Genomic DNA, 24,819 nt, shown 5'->3' with positions numbered 1-24,819 from the left:
GATAATAGACTTTGCTGGAAGTCGCTTTCCTTGCTTTAATAAGGGTAGGAATGACTGAAGTAGACAAACCTCTGTCCTTCAGTACTTGGGTCTCAATGGCCAGGCCATTAAAACCAGCGACTGTAAAGCACGAAGGTAAATTGGTCCTTGAGACCACAGACACTCCCTGAGACGAAGTTCCCACGGAACGTCTGCGACTAACATGTCCAAGTCGGCCAGGCCGAATTGAGGAGGCCAGCCTAGAATTTCTAGGACCACTGGCGCTGATTGGATCTGAACCAGGCGTCCCTAGAGCTATCTGGCCCCGACCATCCGAGAAAGTCTGGTCGTTTTCTGTTCCCACACATTTATCAGATACCTGATAGTTATCAGGAAAGGTGATCTTTTCTGGTTGAACCTCAGGGACCGAAGTCACCCGACTAGAGGCTACTTGGCCTATCTGGTCAACCAGATCCGATTCCTGTGAGGTATCGGGACTAATCTTAGGAAAAGGTAAAGGAAAAGATCTTATTCAGGGAACGGTAACTACCGCTTCCTGTGGTACTTAAATGTTGGAAGGGAAGAATCGCACCGGTAGTAGTGGTTGATGCTCGATCTAATGTCCTGAATACCGGTGAAAACGTCCCCCCCACCCTGAAACCGGGTGGGGGCGCACCTTCAGGCTGTGTACTCCTTTACTTCGGGTTTGGCTGGGTTGGTCCTCTGCTTGTCCGACCAGCCCTTCTTGAACCCTCCTGGAGGAGTCTTGCCTTTCCCGCTAGTACCAGCCGGGCGCCCTTTATGGACGGTAAAGAAAGGTCCTCGCTTGTTGCGAGGTCCCTTAGCTTTTGCAGCCTGTGGCAAAAAAGTGCTCTTGCCCCCAGTGGCATCCTTAATGATTTCATCTAGGTTGGCCCCAAATAGATGATTCCCCTGAAAAGGGAGATTGGTCAAGGTCTTTTTGGAACCTAGGTCAGCTGACCAGCATTTTAACCACAGCACACGTCTGAGGATCACTGCTAACTTAGATGCATGCCCTAATAAGGGAGTAGTGTCCAAGGCTGCGTCACAGATAAACCGTAGCCCTTGTATGATCTGTTCCATCAAATCAGATGTCTCCTGGGGAATATCTTTTCCCCTAAGATCTTGGCGTACCATTTTCGCCCATTCCGTAAGTGTCTGGGAAACTAGACCAATAACAATTACTGGTCTAAATGCTGACCCTATCAGAGAGAAGATAGTGCGGGACAGTGCGGGACTCTGCTTCTATCTTTCGATCCACTGGATCCTTAAAGGACGAAGTGTCCTCCACTGGAATAACCGTGGCTTTATTCAGCCTGGAAATAGGCGGATCCACGACTGGTGGTACCGTCCATTTCTTAATGATGGATTCCTCAAACGGATAGCGTCTAGCAATACGCTTGGAAATAGTAAAGGTACGTTTAGAATGCTCCCATTCTCCTTTAATCTGATTACCAAAACATTTAGGTACAGGAAAAGCCTTCGCCGTCTTGATGGGCTTATTAGTACCAAAAGGCATCTCTGTTTCAGTTGCCTCTGCCGGTAAAGCCTCAAGTTTTAAGGTTTCCTGCACTGCCACAACTAGTGCGTCCACCAATGCTTCTTCCTGAATTATAGCAAGAGAAGAAGCGTCCTCCTCACTGTCTGAGGGGGCTTTACCTGGGATAACAGCCCTTGCAGAGGAACCTGCAACTGCCGTGACCATCTCTGAATCTGAGTCAGAGGTGTCAGATGGTATAGGGGTAGGCGGGGGTCGCTTCCTTGACCCCCGTCCCTGACAGGCCGCCTCCACCCGAGCCACCATAGACTCCAAAATTGCTGTAAATGACTCTATACTCTGTGCACCGGCGGGTCCCGAGGCCCCCTCGAGGGAAACAGGTGGGGGAATATGTGTGGCAGGGTCCATGATAACTCCAGTTACTTCCTGACCCCCAGCGCCACAAAAAGCCCCTTAGTGTTACCTGCTAGGGATCCCTATCGATCGAGAGAGAGAGAGAGATAGACCCCCAGGCTCACCACTTGATGCTCAGAGTTAAACTGCAACAGGTTACAGCGCTGTCTTGACAAACAGGAAGTCTTTTGGCTGGCTGCCCAGGAAGAAAGGAGGCGGCTCCGCCCCTCTGCACGCCTTCCGGCGCCTCCCCCAAGCTCCACGAGGTGTAGGATCACCTCAAACATGGCCGCCCCCATGCTGGAGACACGAGGCTACGCCAAAATGGCGGCTCGTGCGATCCAGCAAAAAAAATGGCGGCGGCCTGTACTGAATAGCGGTGTGCTGCAGGGCACACAACACTCTCTCTGCATGGGGATATGGCGTGGTTGGCGGTACCGGCCCTGGCGGACCGCATGGCCGTTCGGGAGGCCTGCTAATAGCTGGAGATCTGATTTGGAAGGCAGTCTACATGTCCGTGGCTTCTGACTGGTAGGTAGCTTATACTTAACCCATAAGATTCCCAGAATGCCACAGATTACATCTTTTAAACATGTATACAATAGATTGTTAGCTCCCAAACCAAGCCTCCTGGCTTTTTGCACACATAAAATCACACTCAAAGTAGGAGGATCTGTGACATGTTATAGGATAGAAAGGACTCTTTCTTACCATACAGAGAGGGGCCCGCGTTCACCACAAAACCCGTCAGGGAAAAAGGGGGAACATACTACTCACCATACCGGAACCAGGCGGGCACCAACTCCTGACAGTACCCCTCTCCACCGGGGCGGGAGGGCTGTCGACCTATACGGACGCCGTGACTCATGGTCTTTGGCGTTTCAGCGAGACGTTTAACTCGCGGGTTCAGTCCTTTTAATGGGACTTTGTCGCGGCCGACCCAGCGCGGAGCTATGGCCTGCACGCGCTCGTAGGCTGAACTGGGGTGACCACCGGATCTCAACATCCAGCCCGTCGCCCAGTTCAGCTTTCTTGCTTGAAGATCTCACAGGAACACTGGAGAAAAAAAGCTGTCTAAAAAATCCTTTAAAAATTCTTGCCAGGACCTAAGATCCCAGCAAGGTATCTAGGTCCTTACTCCTAACTAGACAGAAAATAACTGATTTGCTGAGGCAGAGAGAGAGAGGATATACCCTCTGGGACTGCCCCTAGGGTGTGGCCAGAGCTTTTTAATTTCCTGTCTAGTCCTGCTCCTGTGGAGGCAACATAACCCGAAGGTGGTGTATCACCGAGGACTACGTCTGTCAATGAGCGCTAGAGAAAGGATACTTGTGTTGTCTAAAAGTGCAGTGTTGGCAGGTGGGTAAGGGATGGGACCAAGGAATGGTGCTTAGAGGTGAGAAGAAAAAGGGTGACATGGAATGTAGGAGTTCCTGTACTCATTTTCTGAATTCATGATATTAACATAACATGGACATCAATCCCAGTGTGTAAGCGTTAACCAGAAAGCAGCATTTTTCAGTGTCCCTTCCTAATTGTGCATAGTTCAGTTGTTGGAGTATCCCACTTCTCTCAAGTTCTTAAATAAACCCTAAAAACCAAAGAAACTGGACTGGTTCTTGTCTGAGGTGCTCACTTGAAAACCTGCTTAAAAAAGGTACGGTTAGCAGTAACCCAGAGGGATCCACACTCAGCAGCTCAATTGGGAGTTATTGCTATACAACATTAAAACCCGACCAGAGAAAATGCCTACCAGAACCAACCATTCTTAGTCTTTTTGTGAATTTAAATTGAAAAAATGCTGAAGTCTCTGAAACCAAAGTATTTGGCTGCCATTTTTTTTTTGGGAAGTTATCGCTCAGTAGGCCAAGACAAGGATAAAGTCATGACCCGCATTTTGCTGAATGAAATTGGGAGAAGCATAACTACTTCATATCCTCAACTGTGTTAAAGCAGGATATAAATTATACTGCAATGTAGAGCTTTGTTATTAGGTCAAACAGATAACAAATGAGCCAAAACAGGATGTTCTCTTGATATACGTTAATTTGAGATGGGCTCAGGCATCTTTGAGTTCTGTGCCTGAAATTTGCGGAGTCCAGTGGCGGCTTCCTGGTGGGATCCAGCATGATCAGAATGCAAACACGCCCAAACCCATCTCTAACATTTAATAATGTGTTTGCAAAGGACACCAAGCTATGCAGTGGAACATCCTCACAGGACATCAACTTACAGACCAACCTCAATGAACTCTTTAATTGGACAACTATGTGGAAAATTAGGTTTAATGTTGATACATGTAAAGTTATGCCCTTGGAGGCTAAGAATATCCATGCATCAAACCTACTGGGGGGGAGGGGGGTTAGTACAACCGGGGAATCCCTAGTGGAGGATCTGGGGGGTTTGGTAGATCATAAGCTTAATAGCATGCAATGCCAAGCTGCGGTTTCCAGAGTGAGCAAAATGCTTTGTATTGAGGTATGGGCTCCTGAGATAATTTTGCCCCTCTACAAATTAGCAAGACCTCATCTATGAGGGAAGATTAGAGGAACAATTTATTTTCTCTGGAGGAGATTAACCACTTTACCACCGGAGGATTTTGCGGTCTTACATCTGGGCCACTTTTTGCGATTTGGCACTGTGCGACTTTAACTGACAATTGCGCGGTCATGCAACGCCGTACCCAAACAAAATTTACGTCCTTTTTTTCCCACAAACAGCTTTATTTTGGTGGTATTTGATCACCTGTGCGATCTTTACTTTTTGCGCTATAAACAAAAAAAAAAAAAAAAACAAATTTTGAAAAACAACAATATTTTCACTTTTTTTATATGAAAAAATTTAAAAATCTAATTTTAAAATTTTTGGCCAATTTGTTTTCTGCTACCTAGGTTTGGTTAAAAAAAAAAAAAAAATCACAATAAGCGTATTGGTTTGCGCAAAAGTTATTGTGTTTACTAAGGGGAAGATTTGTAATTTTTGGTGTTTTTTTTTTTTTTTTAAGGAGTAATGGCAGCGATCTGCGATTTTTTTTTGTGGGACTGACATTGCAGCGGACAGATCGGACCCTTGACTGACATTTGACACTTTTGGGGGTACCAGTGACATTACTGCAGTAATCAGTGCTATACATATGCACTGTTACTGTAAAAATGACACTGGCAGGGAAGGGGTTAATTTTATTGGAGAGGGAGGGGTTAATGTATGCCTGGTGCTTACTGACATGTGTAGGGGGAGGTGACTGAGGACACAAGGACAGATTCAGCTATGCTGAACCCTGCAATCACCCTGCCTGTCACTAGGAGATCCGCCCGTTCTGTTTACACAAGCGGGCAGATCTCCAGACTCGATTCCCCGACGATCGGGGAAGAGCAGCAGTGATCGCCGCTGCTCCTCCCCTGGCCCGACTCCCGCTGTGACTGAATACAGTGGGAGCGAGCCTCCAGCGGCGCGCACGTGCCGCCGAGAAGGGAGTTTCTGGCGACCTAGGTCTACGTCGTCAGACGATAACGAACCACTTTGCCGCAGTAGAGCTCTAGTGAGCAGTGGCAAAGTGGTTAAGGGGGGTTATGATCAACATGTACAAATACACAAGGGGTCCATAGAGTGAACTTTGAACTTTGTGTCAGGTTATTCACTTCAAGGTCACCACAGAGGCCAAAGGGGCACCAAGTCTAGAGGAAAAAAGAGATTTCATCTCCAGATACAGAAAGGTTTCTTCACAGTAAGTTTTGAAAATGCGCAACACACTCCCCCAGTGGTGGTTCTGGCCAGCTCAGTAGATTGCTTTAAAAAAAAAAAAAAAAGCCTGGATTCTTTCCTAAAATGTGTAGGATATAACTGAATACTAACAATAGGTAAAGTTGATCCAGGGAAAATCCATATGCCTCTTCTGGGGGGGGGGGGGGGTATGGGATTGTATGATTTTTATTATTGGTTAAACTAGATGGACTTGTGTCGTCACCCCAATTATGCAACTATAATAAAAATTGGCTGGGACTATTTTTAGAGTGGTTTTAAGCAGATTTAATTAATGGTATTCTACACATTTCATTGTTTATTAGCAGAAAGCTTAGACCACTAAGGAGTTGTGGTTTAAGCAGAGCTTCAACCAAGCTGCTTAGCCCACTAAAAAAAAATGATACTTACCACAATCTACTTCATCAGAGCCATCTAAGCAGTCAGGCACTCCATCACATTTCCAGCTTTTAGAAATGCACTTTCCATTGTCACATTGCCATACATCATCATCACCACGACATGCTGCATCTATTAACGAAAAAACAAACCGAGGGCTCACTCGTAATTTAATGCAGAGGGCATTTTAGTTTGGGTACTCCTACAATTCATATTTTGTTATTCAATGGACAACCGATGAACATTTGCCTTACAAGAAAAATACTTTAGTTCAGGGGGGAAGAGGATTTTGGGGTTGATTTCCTAAACGTGGAGTGTGCAAAATTTGGTGCAGCTGTGCAGGGTATCCAATCAGTATGTGCAATTAAGCTTTGACAAAAAGAAAAAACCCTATGTGTCTAGGATACTTGTATAGGTTTGATGGTTCAGCCGTCCTAACTTTATAAGGATTAGTATTTCTGAAGCTACTGTTCCCATGTCTCAGGATTGGCGATTCAGAAGCTACAGTATGCTGTATATCCATGTCTCAGGATTGAGGTTTCTAAAGATACTTTATGTTGCAGTTTTAGGTGGGCATTTTATAAGAGCCCGTTCCTTGTTTAAGGGTTTAACACTTTTACATTACACTTACTGTAAACCTTTTATACTGTATTTAAAAAGGCTAATTTGCCTCCAACATGCCTCAGTGTTGCAGAAAAATTACCCTAGATCTGTAGAACACATTTCTAATCTAATGGAAAGGGTCTACAGCATTAACTTCTATTACCCCTAAATTACTCAAGAGTTTAATATTTATTTTTTTTTCCATAAAAGTTTTTATTGAGGCAAAACATGAAAACTTCAAATAGTGACAAAGGTAAAGAGAATGCGACGCAGCACATAAACAAGTTACATTGCTTCAAGCAAAATATCAAAAACATTTTATAAATTAACACATTTTGTATGAGAACTGTGAATAAGCATGGACTAACGTCCATAATTAGTAGAGCAATGGTATCAATGTGAGCCGATCTGGTTGGGGATAAACAAACAAAGGGTGGAGGTGAGGGGAGTTTGGGATGGGAAGGCAATGGGGAGGTCGAACAAGGGAGGCAGGGGGAAAGGAGGGGCTGGAAAGGTTATGCAAAGGGGGGGGGGGGGGGGGGGGGGAGTTCATATAAGAAAAAGATTTTAAATCATGTAGTACTAGAAGGAGCGGATCTTCCGAATATTTTACTGGGAAAATCCCTTGACTGCCCTTGTGTAGGGAGGGAGATTCCTGTCTTGGCGTGATTTGGAAGATCTTAGAATATGCGGATCCCGGGTTGGTGTGTGGAGAAAAAGGAATACCAGTTAGGATTTTTACACCTGGGCAGGTTGATTAGGGTTAGTGTGTTCAGCATAGAGATTGGATGAGCGGAAAAGTAGCCAACCCGCCCAAGTTTGAAGGGGTGTCATTTGTAGAGTATTATCTCCTCCATATCTGCAATCCTGTCAATTCTCTTAAACCATTCTGATATAGTGGGGGGAATTCTTGATCTCCAATGATCTGGGATGCAAAGCTTGGCTGCATTAATTAGGTGCATGGGAAGTGTTTTCCTATATGTTTTTAAAGGGACCTTGGAATGATGATCATCATTCCGAGTTTAATATTTTATGTCCTTCAGCAAAGCATACAGTGCAAACCATCACAAAGGATAAGATGTAGTGAAACAGATTACAAAAAAAAAAAAAAAAAAAAAACATTTATGCTAAAGCTAAAAAGGACTTTTTCCAAACAAAATCAAAGATAGAAACGGAACAAGTCCTATGAGAACAAAGTGCAGGGGAAACCAGAAAAGCCTAGGGAGAAAAAAAAAAAAAAAAAACCCATGGGGGGGTTACAGCAAACAGATCTAATAATCTTAGAGGGAGTGAGCTAATCCTAAATACAGTTTGACATCTTGCACCATTTGCAAATTGCCACAATAGGTCTGTTAGGTAATGGTATCAGCCAAATGATCAAACCAGTGGTGATGTGCAATTTCTACTTTACTTAACAATGAAATTCAGTTTTGATTACACAGGAGATCATGTGAACAGGGGTTTCAAGTACAAAATGTTAATATGAACAGTAGGAAAGCAGGGTTAGACATGAAAAACAATTCTACCGCAGTTCTAATGGCCACTGGATGGCAGCAGAGAGCTCCGAGTTCAGTTTACTGATAGAGAGCTAAAGAAATCTCATGTGTCCACGATGGTAATCGTTCATACAGACTGAGCTGGGGGGGGGGGGGGATTTCCTGCTGGCACAGACTTCACACTGGCATTGCTGATGCTGACTTTGGTCAGGAGGCTCTGGGGGCTGTAGATAGGACCACCCCACTGCTTGGACAGCTTCTCCACATGGACTAAGAGTCCTCTCCAGTGACCGGGCTTGGACAGATGCTGCATGCTTTGTGCTCACTGCTGGTGGCCCGCACACCAGACTTAACAGGGAAGGACCCAGCACCTGGGACAGCTCACTTTCCCAGTCACTGCTATCCCATCAGGAAGGATCTCTGAGCACAGGAAGCTGGGAGGAGCTGGCATTTATACCCCCTGGGTGTGTCCAGGAGCTCAGGGGATGCTGGGAGCCCAGAGGATTGTGGTGAGTTGAGAAAGGGATCCCGGCTGAATCTGGCTAAAGGGGCACCCCACTACAGGTCTAGTAACTATTCTCTACAAATACTTAACCAAGGACAAGGGAAAAAAAGTGTGTAGTATCCAGAATCCCATACAGGTGCACCGAAAAAAATAGAAAATAAAAGTTAATTTCAGTAATTTAATTCAAAAAGTGAAACTCCTTTTAGATGCATTGCACAGTGATATTTCAGGCATTTTTTTTTATTTTGATGTTTATGGCTTACAGCTAGTGAAACCCCAAATATCCATTTCCAAAAAAAGATTACATAAGACCAATGAAAATTATTTTTAAAACAGAAATGTGGGCTTACAGAAAAGTAGGTCTATACATGTAGCACCCTACAAGGTAGGTGCTAGGCAAAATTATAGTGGGCCTTGGCTGCCTAACAGCAGGGCCCCGATTTTCAGCTGGGCTGTCATGTCTCCCAGGTGTTGCCATTGTGAGGGTTCTCATTGGGCAGTGGAGGAAACCCAATCAGTGGCACTTTTAGGCTTGTATCTACCCCTGGAAGGCAGATTCTGCTGCACAGCATTCTGGAAGTGGGTACAAGTTTGAGGGGAGCACATGACGCAGCGTCTTTGGTGGGAAGCAGAGTCCCAGGAAGGAGAGTACAGCTGTCTCCTCCTGTCAGAAGGATCGGGTGTCTCGGGCGGCTTGCCTGAGGATACAGAGAGCTGAGCTGCAGAGAGGATATGGTGTGCCAAGGACCAGCACCCTGGGGGGGGGGGGTCTGTCTAACAGAGGGGACCGCTCCGATGAAGGTCCAAAGGGATCCAGAAGCGTAATGTGTACAGCGTGTAGAGTTGCAGCAGCTATTCACAGGACTTTTGAGCTTAACAGAGTGTCAAGAGTCAAGTATCAATACAGTCCAGGATCTTTTGAGTTAACCAGAGGGTTACAAGTCAAGTTCTAGCACAGTTCAGTAAAAGCATTTTTCAAGCGCCAGTAAGCGTTGGCCAGTATCCAGCTGGCGTCAAGACAGCGTTAACAGGCATTTTTCTGCAGTGTCCCATTTGAGCCAGAGGAGTATTCCACTCATTCCCTTCTCCCAGCCCCATTTTCAAACAAAAACCAAAGATGCTGGAATGGTCATTGTCTCAACTCTCACACTTGGGTATTCCGCTTAAATGGGCTGAAGGTGTCACCGGTAACAATGGCAGACCCATATCAGGCCCAATGCCTGGAAAACCTGCTACATACAGTATAGTACGCACTTTACCAATACATGGTCGGGGCTCCTTTTGTATGAACTACTGCATCAATGCGGCGTGGCATGTAGGCGATCAGCCTGTGGCACTGCTGAGGTGTTATGGAAGCCCAGGTGGCTTTGATAGCAGCCTTCAGCTTGTCTGCATTGATGGATCTGGTGTCTCATCTTTCTCTTGACAATACCCCAGATTCTCCCAAGGGGTTCAGGTCAGGCGAGTTTGCTGGCCAATCAAGCACACTGATATTCTAATTTTATGAAATGCACCTGTATGTGTACTGGAGTGTTCATTGTTTGTATACTAGATTTTGCGCTCTTGTCTAGTACTTTGTTCCTTTTTCAATAAATTAGGAAGGGTTAAAGCCATTGTCAGTGTCTCTGCAATCTGTCTCATCCAAAGCTTTTCCTTCAATCTGTCTCATCCAAAGCTTTTCCTTCACTTCCTGTCGACTCAACAGGAAGTCAGAGGACAATGTAAGGAAAACCAATATTTAGACAGTTTTAACAGTAGCAAGTGTTCCTATTGCAAGATTTAGCCTTTAATACAGGACAGTTAGGAATGACTAATGGGGACACAGAAGTCACTAAAAATCTGAGTGGTTCCAACCCCATATCACTTTCCAAATCTAAACAAAGTTCTTTCTTAACCACTATTCTGTACAATGTATTGAAGTGTGACCACTAGAGGGCACCATGAGGATGTTTGATCTATAGCGCAACCCCCCCCCCCACCATGTTTTTGCTGTTTAATGCACAAGTGGTCTATTACACAGACCACAGTAGATGACCATTAGGTTTCCAGAAAGGCATCTTTAATAACTGTGCTGTTGGAGGAATTTCATAACTACATACAAGGTTGATTGTACTGCAAGAAAGGCAAAGCAAATGTGGATCCCCAATGTTGTGGAAAATTATTAAAGTATAACTAAAGGCAAATTTTAGTTTTGGATAGAGTGGAGATGGGTTAGAGCACCTGTCAGTTTTTATTTCTGTCTGTGCCCCCGTTTAAGGAGATTCGCCCATCTCTACTTGTCCCATACCATTATTAAAAAATAAAATTTGGCTGGCCCCAGAAAGGAAATATTGGGGATATCTTCCAATGGGGGACACTGGTTCTGAGGACCCCAAGGAATTCCCTTATCTGCAGGGATTTCCTCTCCCTTCCCGTTTGGCTATGAGACGAAGTAGAGAAATCACTGCAATGGGACACAGGTGGCAAAAAAAATAAAAAAATCTGATAGAGGTTATAGCCCTCCCTTACAAAAAGTTTTGCCTATAGTTGTACTTTAATGGTAATAGAATTTACACAAAAGTGACATTTTTGACACGAGTCAAGAATTTATTGCAAAATTTTATTTAGATTTTTTTTAAATTTACTCATTGATCACTGAAAAAAGAGACAAAAAAAACACTGGATTTTTGTAAGAACTTACCATAAAATCCTTTTCTCTGAAGTCCATAAGAGCTCTTATGCTTCTTCACTATTGGGTTATGCACCATCTACAAGAGTAGACTAGGCAGTGAAAAGTTTTCACTTGACACGCCTATAGGGGCTGTCCCTCATGACCTAACCTCAGACACTATGCTCAAGTTTCGTAGCAAGCAGTGAAAAGAAGACAACCATCCCCATAATAGGAGGGGCGTGGGCTACGTCTGTAAATGTGAGCTTCAGTAATAGAAAAGTAACTTTCCAACGAACTTTCAAGGAACAGTTATTCAATAACCAACAGTTACATACACACACTTTCTTATTTACTCACCACCACCTCTGGGCGGGAAGTAGGCCGGCCGTCCTGGAAGGGTTCATAGAAAGACCATTACCGTAAAATAAGGATAAGTTTTCTCATTTCACCCTTTCAGGACGGCCTACATATGAGAATAAAGGAATCCATACTGGCCTACCTTAGGGCGGGACCACTGCCTGTAAGAACTTTCTGCGACAGTACATCCACACGATAGTGCTTTAGGAAGGTATCTTGACTAGACCAGATGCCTGCATGGCAGATCTGCTCCCAGGAGGCTCCTGCTCTTTCGGCCCAGGATGTTGCCATGCCCCTTGTAAAATGTGCCTTTAACTTTGCTGGTGTGGGAATACCCGACACCTTATAAGACATACTAATGGCTTTTTTTTGCATATGGGGTTGGTGCCTCAGTTCAAAATTGGGACTTTATGGGCTTAATATGTGTGAGTTCATAAGAAAATATTCATTTTTACTTAAAAGATAATTTATTATATGTTGACCATATAATGTAACAATATTCAATAAAGTATTTCAGAGAAATCATGTATATTATATATACTGTGTGGGTTACAGACCCATAGGTGATTGTGAGTAGGAAAGAAAGAAGGAAGTAGTGACAATGTGCTTAGGGTGACAATCACTAGCTCTCTATTGTTCCACGCTTGGGTGAAGCGTCGGATCCATAGGGAGGATGTTTCAAAGTCCTACGCGTTTCGGCCGTTGGGCCTTTATCAAGGGAGGTGTGTCACCACATTTTGTTAGGAAAAAGATTCTGCCTCTGGTTTCTGTCTCAGGTCCTTATCTATCACATATGAATCGTGTAGTCACTGTTGGTTAGTTCATATATTTATTTTTGGCCAGGGAGCATCTAATAATGTCCTTGTTCTGATCCAATTTGTATTTCCCAAAAGGGATCACTAGGTGGCACTGTGGTGTTTTAGAAGGTCCCCTCCTATTCTATTTTTTCTTGCAGTGTTTTCCAAGGAAGTTTTTTTCTCTTTGAGCAGCAGGTCCGGGCGTCCTCACTCTCCCTCTGGTCGAATAAATATATGAACTAACCAACAGTGACTACACGATTCATATGTGATAGATAAGGACCTGAGACAGAAACCAGAGGCAGAATCTTTTTCCTAACAAAATGTGGTGACACACCTCCCTTGATAAAGGCCCAACGGCCGAAACGCGTAGGACTTTGAAACATCCTCCCTATGGATCCGACGCTTCACCCAAGCGTGGAACAATAGAGAGCTAGTGATTGTCACCCTAAGCACATTGTCACTACTTCCTTCTTTCTTTCCTACTCACAATCACCTATGGGTCTGTAACCCACACAGTATATATAATATACATGAATTCTCTGAAATACTTTATTGAATATTGTTACATTATATGGTCAACATATAATAAATTATCTTTTAAGTAAAAATGAATATTTTCTTATGAACTCACACATATTAAGCCCATAAAGTCCCAATTTTGAACTGAGGCACCAACCCCATATGCAAAATTTTACCCGGGATGATGGCTAAACCCAACTAAAAAGTTCTTTAGGAATCACACACCCACACAGACATACTAATGGCTTGCCTGATCCACCTAGAAATCAAAGGTTTTGATGCTTGCAATCCCTTTCTTGGTCCAGAATGTAGAACCAACAGGTGACTAGATCTCCTAATTCCTTTGGTCCTTTCTAAATAGGCGAGAAGACACCTTCCATCCAAGCAATGGAATTTTCCTTCCTTTGCACACCTAGGCTTTTCACAAAATGGCAGGACCATCTCTTGCTTCCTGTGAAAAGAAGAAACTACCTTGGGTAGAGACAAGGGATCTGGTCTAAGAATCACTCCCGTCTTGGAGAATTAGCATTAAGGGCTCTTTTATGGATAAATTTGTAAATCTCCCACTCTTCTGGGCTGTGTAATTGCCAACAGAAAAACTAACAGTCAAAATATTCAGGGCAACCTTATCCAAAGGTTCAAAGGGTTCACTAGATAATGTCTCTAGTGCCGGGGTTAAATTCCACGCTGGGAAACTAGCTCCGTTAATCGGCGTAGCTCTTCCGTGCTATCAAAAATCTTTTAACAGAAAGTGCTGCTATTTGTACTCTAAGGGTGTTAACTACCACCCCGTTTATCTACCCCATCCTGCAAAAATTCCAGGATCACGGGGACCGAGGCAGAGGAATTCTTCTGATTGCCAAGTACAGATTTTTTTCCAAATGTAGGAATACATTTTCCTTGTCACCGGCTTCCTACTTGGAAGGAGGGTATCAATGACCCTGTCTGAACACCCTTTTTCTTTTAGCATTTGGCGCTCACTACCCAGGCTGTTAATTGAAGAAATCGTGGTCTGGGGTGAATAAATGGTCCCTGTAGTAATAGGTTCAGAATCTCTGGGAGTTTCCAAGGGGCTGTAACTGACAGGGATATTGGAGTCGCAAACCACGTCCTCTTTGTCCACCAAGGAGCAATCAAGATGAGACGTAGTTCCGGACATCCACTGAGTTTCTGTAGAACTCTTGGAATCAGATGCTATGCTAGTTTGAAGTGCCACGGCTGTGCCAGAGCATCCAAGCTCAACCATGTCCTTTTGTTGTGTCAGGGAGAACAGGCTTACTTTTGTGTTTTGCCAAGTGGCAAACATATCCACCTCCGGCTGACCAAACTTTTGAACTAGAATCTGAAATATTCTGGGATTCAGTTCCCACTGTCTGCTTGACGGAATGGCCACTGGGAAGTCCGCTTCCCAGTTGTCCTTCCCTTTTATGTGCACCGCTGTTAGGGAGATCACTTTTCTGCCCAGCCCAGAGTCTCCAGGGCTAACCTTAACAGGGTGTCTGATCTGGTCCCTCCTTGATTCAGGTAAGCTACTGTTGTAGCATTGTCTGAATGAATCTGGACTTCTTTTCCTGAGATGTATCTTTCTAAGGCTTTTATGGCTTCTTCCACTGCCTTCAGCACCTTGTAATTGGATGAGGCCTGACATCTGTATATTCCAGGTGCCTTGGACATGAGCTCCCTCTAGGTGAGCTCCCCACCCCTCGGAGCTCGCGTCCGTGGTAATCCTTAAGGGTTGCTTTGGACCCCAGAATCTGCCTTTCCTCAAGTTTTGAGGGACTGTCAACCACCTTAGGGAACGATATTTGAGGAGAGAGCATAATTTTCTTGTCTAGGGACTCCTGTCTCTTGTTCCAAGAGAACAGGTGGAAAAATTGGAGGTCTTGTGAGTGAAGTTGGGCCCACTCTACTGCTGGGATACAAGCTGTCATCAGACCCAAAATCCTCTAATCTGTCTCCTGGAACACAGAGGGAGAAAGTTTCTTCACCCTGAAATCTGGTACCCCAGATAGACTTGGACCTGTGCTGGCTCCATTGAAGATTTTTCCACATTTATAAGCCACCCCAATGTCTGTAGGACTGAAATAGCTGTTTGGGTGGCCTGCTTTGCTGATCTTGCAAAGATCAACATTGTAGTATGGTAAGCAACAGGTTAAGTTGCTGTCTGCAAAATGTTACAATTATGTATATGTCTGGGAGCTGGGTGTGGCTGAAGTTAGTTGCATGCGTGATCAGTGAATAAAGAAGCAACCTGTACAGCCTGGTCTGTGTTAATACACTACATTTTGGCGACGAGGATGGCTAGCTTTCTGGATTTACCTGCTATCGGACCGTTTGATGTGTCTGGAGACCACACTAGTCTCACAGCGCTGGGACAAGTGGAAGAAGGGATTTCAGCTCTATGTTATAGCCACAGGAGTGACTGCACCTGCTCAGAAGAGAGCCATGCTGCTGCATCTAGCTGGACCTCAAGTTCAGGACATTTTTGAAACCCTGGGAGCAACAGGGGAAGATTCAGACTATGAGACAGCCATGAATAGACTGAGTGAGTACTTTGAGCCAAAGAAAAATATTCCCTATGAAAGATATAAGTTTAGACAGGCTGTGCAAGAACTGAGAGAAACCACAGACAGTTATGTGACTAGGCTGAAATATCTGGCAAAGTCTTGTGATTTTGGGACTGTAACTGAGGAGATAATCAGAGATCAGGTCATAGAGAAATGCACATCTGTGCACCTCAGGAGGAGATTGAGAGAACCTAGTCTCACACTTACTAGTCTGCAGGAGATTGCAAGAGCCATTGAACTGTCTGAGCTCCAGGCTCTGCATATTGAAACCAAGAACACTGCATCTGTCAATACAGTCTCCAAACCTACCTATAATAATAGGAATATCTGGAGTAGGAAAGAGTTTTCCAAAGAGGACTTTACATATCACCTGCAATAAATGTGGCAGGGCGGGACACACAAGTCAGGACTGCACTGTGGTACAGAATAAAATGTGCTTTGCTTGTGGAAAGACAGGTCATTTTGCAGCTGTGTGTAGAAGTACAACCAGAGATAACAAAACCAAAGGACAATCTGCACAAGTAAATGTTATAGCTGAGGATAAAGAGAGTGCTCCCGACTGTGAATTTATATTCTCCCTGTGTTCTCTGCAAGCCGGGACATTAACCATTAAGATTGGAAATACAGATGTGTCAGTGTTGATTGACTCTGGAGCTACATGCAATGTTATGGACTTGGCTTCTTGGCACAGTCTTAATGGCAGAGAAAATCACCTTAAATTGTGTAACACCACTAAACAGATTTATACTTATGGCTCCAGTACACCACTACAACTTAAAGGCAAATTTTATACCTCTGTTCAAACACATGAGACTGGTCCTCCATTGCAGACCGAATTCTATGTTGTAGATGGCACAGGGTCGCCTCTGCTTGGTCGTCAAACCGCAATGGCACTAGGGGTGTTACAGATTGGCCGTGATGTAGGCAGCGCAAGAGTGAATATGGTGTCTCCTGCTATTTCTGCATTGAAAGAGGAATTTAAAGATTGCTTCTCTGGGTTTGGAAAATTAAAAGGATTTTCAGTTGGAGCTTCACATTGATCCACATGTAAAGCCTATTGCACAGCCAGTACGCAGACTTCCTTATAGCCTGAGATCACCCGTTGAGCACAAACTGGCAGAGCTGCTAGACCTTGACATTATTGAACCTGTGGAAGGGCCCACTCCGTGGGTATCGCCGTTAGTTGTTGTACCAAAGGGCACAGATATTCGGATTTGTGTGGACATGAGATGTGCTAACCAAGCTGTGCAGAGAGAGACATCCAATTCCCACTATTGAAGATGTTCTACATGCAATGAATGGGGCAAGTGTCTTCAGTAAACTGGATTTGAAATGGGGTTATCATCAGATTGAATTGACCCCAGCATCTAGAGTCATCACTACATTTGCAAGCCATAAAGGTCTTTTTAGATACAAGAGGTTGATGTTTGGCGTATCGTCCGCACCGGAGGCCTATCAACATGTGATTCAGCAAGTGCTACATGGTTGTGAAGGCACGCATAACATTTCTGATGATATAATTGTGTGGGGAACAAACACACAGGAGCACGATGAACGTCTCTGTGCAGTGCTAAATCGCTTGAAGGAGAAAGGGTTAACATTAAATGAGAAGAAATGCACATTTCAAATGAATAAAATGACTTTTATGGGCCATGTGCTGTCTGACAGGGGCATTGGTCCGGAGGACTGTAAAATTAAAGCTGTGTCTGATGCCAGAAATCCTGAAAACCCTGCAGAAGTACGCAGTTTTCTTGGGCTAGTGAATTACTGTGCCAAGTTTATTCCAGATATGGCGACTGTCAGTGAACCTTTGAGAGTGTTGACTCGCAAAGCAGTCCCTTGGAAGTGGGGCTTTTTGGAACAAGGTGCATTTGATGAGCTTAAGAGACGGCTGACTTGCGCCACAACTTTGGCTTATTTCAATCCTACTGCACACACCCAAGTTATTGTCGATGCTAGCCCTGTGGGGTTAGGCGCCATCTTGGTTCAGAGACAATGCACAGGCGATTACAGGCCTATTCAGTATGCAAGCAGATCCCTCACTGATGTAGAGAGACGTTATTCTCAGACCGAGAAAGAAGCTTTGGCTGTTTGGGGATGTGAAAGGTTTCACACCTATCTCTACGGCCTTGATTTTGAAATCATCACAGACCACAAGCCTCTGGAAGTGATATATTCGCCACGCTCAAAACCATCCGCCAGAATTGAGAGATGGGTTCTCAGATTGTTACCATATCGCTTTACAGTGCGGTACAGACCTGGACCGACTAATGCGGCAGATGCACTTTCCAGATTGCCTCAGTCTTCTGCACCTGTTCATAACCTGGCAGAAGAGTACATTCGTTGTGGCTACTAACGCCATGCCTCAGGCATTGACACCGCGGGAGGTTGAAGAATTGTCATCTGTGGATCCGGAAATTGCTCGGTTGAGAAAATGTGTAAGACAAGGGGTTTGGGTGGATTGTGACCCAAGCTATCACAGAATCAAACAAGAGCTGAGTATTGCAGGACAACTAGTTCTACGTGGCAATCGTATTGTGATGCCTAAAGACTTACGGAAACGTACATTACATTTAGCCCATGAGGGCCATCAAGGCATTGTACGCACCAAACAAAGATTACGTGAGAAGTCTGGTGGCCAGGAATTGACAAGGATGTGGAACGTTTGGTTTCTTCATGTCGAGCATGTCAGTTGGTGGGCAGCAAACCTAAACCAGAACCAGTAACTCACACTGTTCTACCTGAGGGACCATGGGAAGATTTAGCCATTGATCTGTGCGACATTCCATCTGGACACCATCTTTTAGTTGTTGTGGACTATTATTCAAGGTGGCAAGAGGTGGTAGTTCTCACTAAAGCTACATCATTAACTGTAATTGAGGGGTTGGAGAGCATTTTTGCATCTCATGGGTTGCCTAAACGGATTGTGAGTGATAATGGTGCCCAATTTACTTCTCAGGAATTTCAGGATTATCTGAAATCAAATGCTATTGAACATCATCGTACAACTCCATACTGGCCACAGGCTAACAGGGAAGTGGAACGCCAGAATCGAACCTTGCTGAAAGCTTTGCGGATTACTCATTTAGAGAGAAGAGACTGGAAAAAGGAACTGTGGCATTTTCTTTTGGCTTATCGCACAACTCCGCATACTGTCACTGGCGTTAGTCCTGCGGAACTTCGTGGTCGCAAATTCAGGACAAAATTGCCAGACATTGGGGGTCCTCCTACAAGTCAGAAACCTTTTCGGCATATTGATGAGGAAAGGAAGATCCGGGCTGAACAGTATGCAAACCACCGCCGCCATTGTCAACCTAGTGGCCTTCAACAGGGTGATAAGGTGTTGCTTCAAAGTGATCGGTTTAACAAACTGGCTCCGTCCTTTGAACCTGAGCCTTGTGTTGTAAAGGAGAAAAGAGGTACTCAAGTGGTTTTAGAGGCTTTAGATGGTCACACAAAAGTGCGTAATTCCTCATTTGTGAAGAAATTTATTGAGTCAGAAGGTCAAGTATCGGAAGATGGCGAACAGGCAAAGAGTAGTGATACTGCCAGTGATACAGACTTCAATCCACAACCATCCACATCGGAATGGCCAAGAGAAAAACGAGCAACAAATCCACCGGCCTACCTTAAGGACTATGTGTATAGTCAGGAGTTTATAGTTTAAATTTTTAGTTGTTCATCCATGCATTTTGTTAATCTTATTAATACGTTGTGCATGTTATGTTTTATTCAAAGAGAGGAGGGAATGTAGTATGGTAAGCAACGGGTTAAGTTGCTGTCTGCAAAATGTTACAATTATGTATATGTCTGGGAGCTGGGTGTGGCTGAAGTTAGTTGCATGCGTGATGTTCAGTGAATAAAGAAGCAACCTGTACAGCCTGGTCTGTGTTAATACACTACAAACATATCGTCCAGATATGGGATCAAATTTAGGCCCTGAAGATGGCCTACTGCTTCTGCCAAGATCCTTGGACTGGCTGCCAAGCCGAAAGGAAGAGCTCTGAACTGCCAATGTGCAGTCCCTCCTTCCATCACTACTGCGAATCTGAGGAATGCCTGATGTTCTGGATAGATTGGGACATGAAGGTAGGCATCCCTTAGAAAAAAAATCTGTTAGTCATATTTATGACTACACTGGATCTAACAAATTTTTTCTGACTGCATAAATGTTCTCCATAGATATCTCCATAGATAACTCTTGTAAATTAGAAATTTGTTTAACTTTGAGGTTTATAACTAGACGAAATTTCCCTGAGAGTTTTGGCACCACAAATGTTGGAGTAAAAGCCCTGGAATACCCGACTTAATGGTACAGGTGTAATTACCCTCTGTTACACTAACTCTTGAATACCTTCTAGCAGTGCTTCCTTTTTTTGTCTCTTTTGAGGGATATGTCATCGTAATTTCCGTCCCCGGCCGAGAGGAAAACTCCAATCTGTATCCTTCCCGAATAATTTGGAGAATGTAGGGGCTGGTTGAGATGTCAAAAAAGACCCTTCAAAGGGCAAAGCACAAAGTCTTAGCTTGGAAGATACATCTCCTTCCCACGCTTTGACCCAAACTGCCCTCCTAGCAGAATTCACAAGAGCTGCTGTTCTTGCAGAGGCTATTACCGACTCCACTGCTGAGTCTGCCAAGACACCGCTTTCCCAATCACAGATCGGGAATCTAGTAGGTCTTGTGATCCTTCCATTGTTGAGATATGTTTTGACAGTTACTTGATCCAGAAATCTGCATTTCTGGCCATACAGGTATCTGCTAGAGCCGTAATTATATTATAGGAGTTAGAAGTTCTTTAATAAGGATTCGATTTTGCGATCCATGACATCTTTAACCGCTTGCCGACCGCCGCAAGTAGATTTACTGCGGCGGTCAGCCCCTGCCAGGCAGAGTGACGTTAATTAACGTCACTAGCCTGGGAGGGTCTGGGGAGCGAGCGCGCGCCCGCTGGGGCGCGCTTCCGTTCCCGCATGGTCACGGACCCCCCCGCGCGTGTGACTGGCGGACCCGATGTCCGCCGGTCACTCGGCGATCGGCAGGGGAGAGGGAGAAAGTCAGGCGGCTTGTGTAAACAAGCCACCTGTCATTCTCCTCGGTGTAAAGACACTGATCACACGGATCTACTATGTAGATCCGTTGATCAGTGTCCTTACAGCTCAAGCCACAGCCAATCACAGTAGAAAGCACGCCCCTAGGGACACACACAGCCCCTCCCTCCCAAATAAAGTTAACCCCTTCACTACCAGTGTATTTTTACAGTAACAGTGCATATGTATAGCACTGATTACTGTAGAAATGTCACTGGTAACCCCAAAAGTGTCAAATGTCAGTCAAGGGTCCGATCTGTCAGCCGCAATGTCGCAGTACCGCAAAAAAAAAAAGAAATCGCAGATCGCCGCCATTACGCGTTAAAAAAAAAAAAAAAAAATGACAAAAATCTTTCCCTTTGTTAGTAAACGCGATAACTTTTGCGCAAACCAATAAAAATACGCTTTTTGCGATTTTCTTTACCAAACATAGGTAGGATAAAACAAATTGGCCGAAAATGTTTAAAAAATTTCGATTTTTACATTTTTTTTGTGGGGAATTTCATATAAAAAAATGTGAAAAATATTGTTATTTTTGCAAAATTTACGCTCTTTTTTTGTTTATAGCGCAAAAGTAAAAATCGCACAGGTGATCAAATACCACCAAAAGAAAGCTCTGTTTGTGGGAAAAAAAGGACGTCAAATTCGTTTACGTACAGCGTCGCATGACCGCGCAATTGTCCGTTCAAGTCACACAGTGCCGAATCGCAAAATACCCCCTGGTCTTTTAGCAGGAAAATCCTCCGGGGCTTAAGTGGTTAATGTGAACCGCCTTTTTTAAAGGACAAATCTTACCTTTTTGATAGCTGGGTAAAGGGTGCGTCTAGTTTAGGGTTTTTTGTAAACTCCAACTCTTGTTCCTCAAAAGGATACCTTCTTTTCCAGGTCTTAGGCCTGACAGAGCATTCATAGGAAATTTCCATTCCTGGTAAATCATGTTTTTTTTAAAGACTGGTAAATGGGAATTACTCTGTACTGGGCTCTTCCCAAGCCTTTGTACATTTTATCCTGAATGGAAGACTCTTTGGCTGGTGTTGGGATCCCTTTCCGTGGCATGCACAACTTTAACCACTTGCCGACTGCCGCACGACTATCTACGTCGGCGGTCAGCCCCTCACAGGCAAAGTGACGTAGGGCTACGTCACTAGCTTGTGAGGGTCTAGGGAGCGAGCGCGCGCCCCCGGAGGCGCGCTCCCGCTCCCGAGTGGTCACGGACGCCCCCCCCGCGCGTGTGACCGGCGGACCCGATGTCCGCCGGCCACTCTGCGATCGGCGGGGGAGAGGGAGAAAGTCAGGCAGCTTGTGTAAACAGGCTGCCTGTCATTCTCCTCGCTGTATGAGAGCTGATCATCTGGATCTACTATGTAGATCCGTTGATCACTCTGCATACAGCTGAAGCCCCAGCCAATCACAGTTAGAATCACGCCCCTAGGGACACACACAGCCCCTCCCTCTCAAATAAAGTTAACCCCTTCACTACCAGTGTATTTTTACAGTAACAGTGCATATGTATAGCACTGATTACTGTAGAAATGTCACTGGTAACCCCAAAAGTGTCAAAAATGTCAGTCAAGGGTCCGATCTGTCCGCCCCAATGTCGCAGTACCGCAAAAAAAAAAAAATCAGATCGCCGCCATTACGCGTTAAAAAAAAAAAACAAAAATGACAAAAATCTTTCCCTTAGTTAGTAAACGCAATAACTTTTGCGCAAACCAATCAAAATACGCTTTTTGCGATTTTTTTTACCAAACATAGGTAGCATAAAACAAATTGGCTGAAAATTTTAAAAAATTTTGATTTTTACATTTTTGTGGGGGGAATTTCATATAAAAAAAAAAAAGGGAAAAATATTGCTATTTTTGCAAAATGGACGCTCTTTTTTTGTTTATAGCGCGTGATCAAAAAATCGCACAGGTGATCAAATACCGCCAAAAGAAAGCTCTGTTTGTGGGAAAAAAAGGACGCCAAATTCGTTTAGGTACAGCGTCGCACGACCGCGCAATTCTCCGTTAAAGTCACGCAGTGCCGAATCGCAAAATACCCCCTGGTCGGAATGGGGGTAAAATCTTCCGGGGCTTAAGTGGTTAAGGAGACCCTCCATACAATCTAAGGGATGGAGACCTGTTCCTTTTGGAACTATCCCTTTCCTTGTTACCATCGCTGTCTGACCCTTCGTCTGAACTGGAAGGGGATCTGATCTGACTGGTACCTTCCCCTGGATCCTCCTCATCCCTCGTTTGTACCGAGGGAATGGGTTGGGACCCCGAAGGAGAGATGAGGGTCCTATTCTAGACCAAACACTATTCTGGGAGGATAGACTATCCCTGGAGATTTCCTCTGCCTGTGTAGGGGTCTGAGGGGTAGCTGCTGTAGTCCTGAATGACCGAATAGTATCTAACATCTCATCCTGCACTGATTTAAGAAAAACCTTCGTTAAACAGATGCTTCCTGCCCTGCCAGCTTATTAATACATGTATGGCAAAATTGCTTTGTGCAAGATCTTGACAGCCTGCCCCACAATTACCGCACTTCTTAGACATGCTAGTGTTAGCTGAAATTGATGGGGGTCTGACAGGGGCCTCTTGGGTTGAGGGAAGACCCGGTCTCTCTGAATTCCCTGCAACCACCTGCACCGCCATTTTTTCCTCCATGGGATGTGCAGTTTTTGTCTCTTTGGGGTGTTTCAGCCCCTTAGCAGCCGGAGAGTCTGCCATGATTACTCGTGGGTCCGGCGACTCCTCCATCTTGAGCTTCCTGCCAGGTTCCGTTTGCTCCTCCTCTTGACCGGAACTTCCAGTCTTCAAAGCAAGGCTTGAGGCACACTCGCTTGGCGGGAAATACGAATCCTTACCACTTCAGCTACAGGGGAGCAATGGAGGAGACTCTTCCTGCAGAGACAGCAGGACTTCAGGTATGGAGGGACCTTCTAATTAAGGTAACCGACTACCTGGCATGTTTGGCGACCTGTAAGCTCCTTGTCAAAGGACACAGATAGGGAGGACCCACCCAGAGGCCGTCCGTACCTGCCTTATAGGGGTACCCAGACAGACACTCATTTGCCTTGAGGTCAAGAAAAAAAAAAAAAAAAACGTTCCGAAGTAGGTTGGAAACACAACTGAACTGAAGCTTAAGGTATGGGTGGGACCTTTTAAACAGCTGCAAATTAGTTGTGTTTCCTGTAGGGCGGAGCCACAATCTCATATGTAGGCCGTCCTGGAAGGGTGAAATGAAAAATAAAAGTTCAACCCCAGAAAGGAAAAAACAAAAAAACAAAAACAAACAAGTCTCTTTTAAACAGCAGCCTTCAAAACCTTGGGGCCAAAGGAGGCATCCGAGGATGCCAATAAATCTACTTTGTAGAATTTTGTAAAAGTATGTACGGACGACCAAGTCGCTGCTTCACACACTTAAGTACCTGATGCCTGATGGCGAAAAGCCCAAGAGGCGCTCTAGTAGAATGCGCCTTCACAGGGAAAGGAGGAACTGGACCCTTCAATGAATAGGCCTGAACAACTGTCTGCCTGATCCATTTGGATATGGCCGCAGCCAAACCCTTAAGAGATCCCCAAGTAAAGGCAAACAGAATCAGATGTCCTGAAAGGCTCTGTGACCGACAGGTAAATCCTGATCACCCGAACCACAGCCAGAGAATGTAAGTCAAATTCCTTGGGATGCTTAGGCTTTGGACAGAGCGAAGGTAAAATAATATCTTCGTTAAGGTGGAAAGCAGACACCGCCTTAAGAAGGAAAGATTGATTAGGTCAGAGAATCACTATCACCAATGACCAAAAAAGGCGGACAGGAAAGCGCCGCCAACTCAGACACTCTGCGGGCAGATGTGATGGCCACCAGAAAGGCGACCTGAGACAAAGGCAGAGATATGTCCCTAATATTTTCATAAGGAGGCTTTTGAAGGACAGACAAAACCAAATTCAGATCCCACAGAGGCAAAGGGGATCTTCTTGGAGGAGACAGATGACGCACCCCTTGAATAAAGGTGCGGATCAAGGAATTAGTTGCCAACGGGCATTGGAAGTAAATGGCTAAGGCTGACACTTGTCCTTTAATTATGCCTAAAGCCAAACGTCGCTTAACTCCTTTCTGCAAGAAAGCAAAGACCCTCCCACCAAAAACGAGCAAGAATGACATTGCGATTTACACCAGGCAATTTACATCTTCCAAGTACGAACAATGATAAATCTTC

General features: G+C 44.7%; 1 protein-coding gene across 1 annotated transcript in view; it reads right to left on the bottom strand.

Moving 5' to 3' along the window:
* LOC309544676 (low-density lipoprotein receptor-related protein 2-like) overlaps positions 1–24,819 on the bottom strand; it is a gene marked incomplete at its 5' end in the record, with an annotated part of 171,900 nt that overhangs the window by 133,621 nt on the left and 13,460 nt on the right. The window contains one exon of the mRNA XM_082243588.1: positions 6,041–6,160. Coding sequence (XP_082099714.1) covers positions 6,041–6,160 — 120 coding nt within the window. The remainder of the gene's footprint in view (positions 1–6,040; positions 6,161–24,819) is intronic.

This window comes from Pelophylax lessonae, assembly GCF_965119305.1.
Source record: "Pelophylax lessonae genome assembly, chromosome: 1".
NCBI lineage: Eukaryota > Metazoa > Chordata > Amphibia > Anura > Ranidae > Pelophylax > Pelophylax lessonae.
Note: the sequence above shows the minus strand (reverse complement) of the source record. Positions and strands in the feature narration are given on the sequence as shown.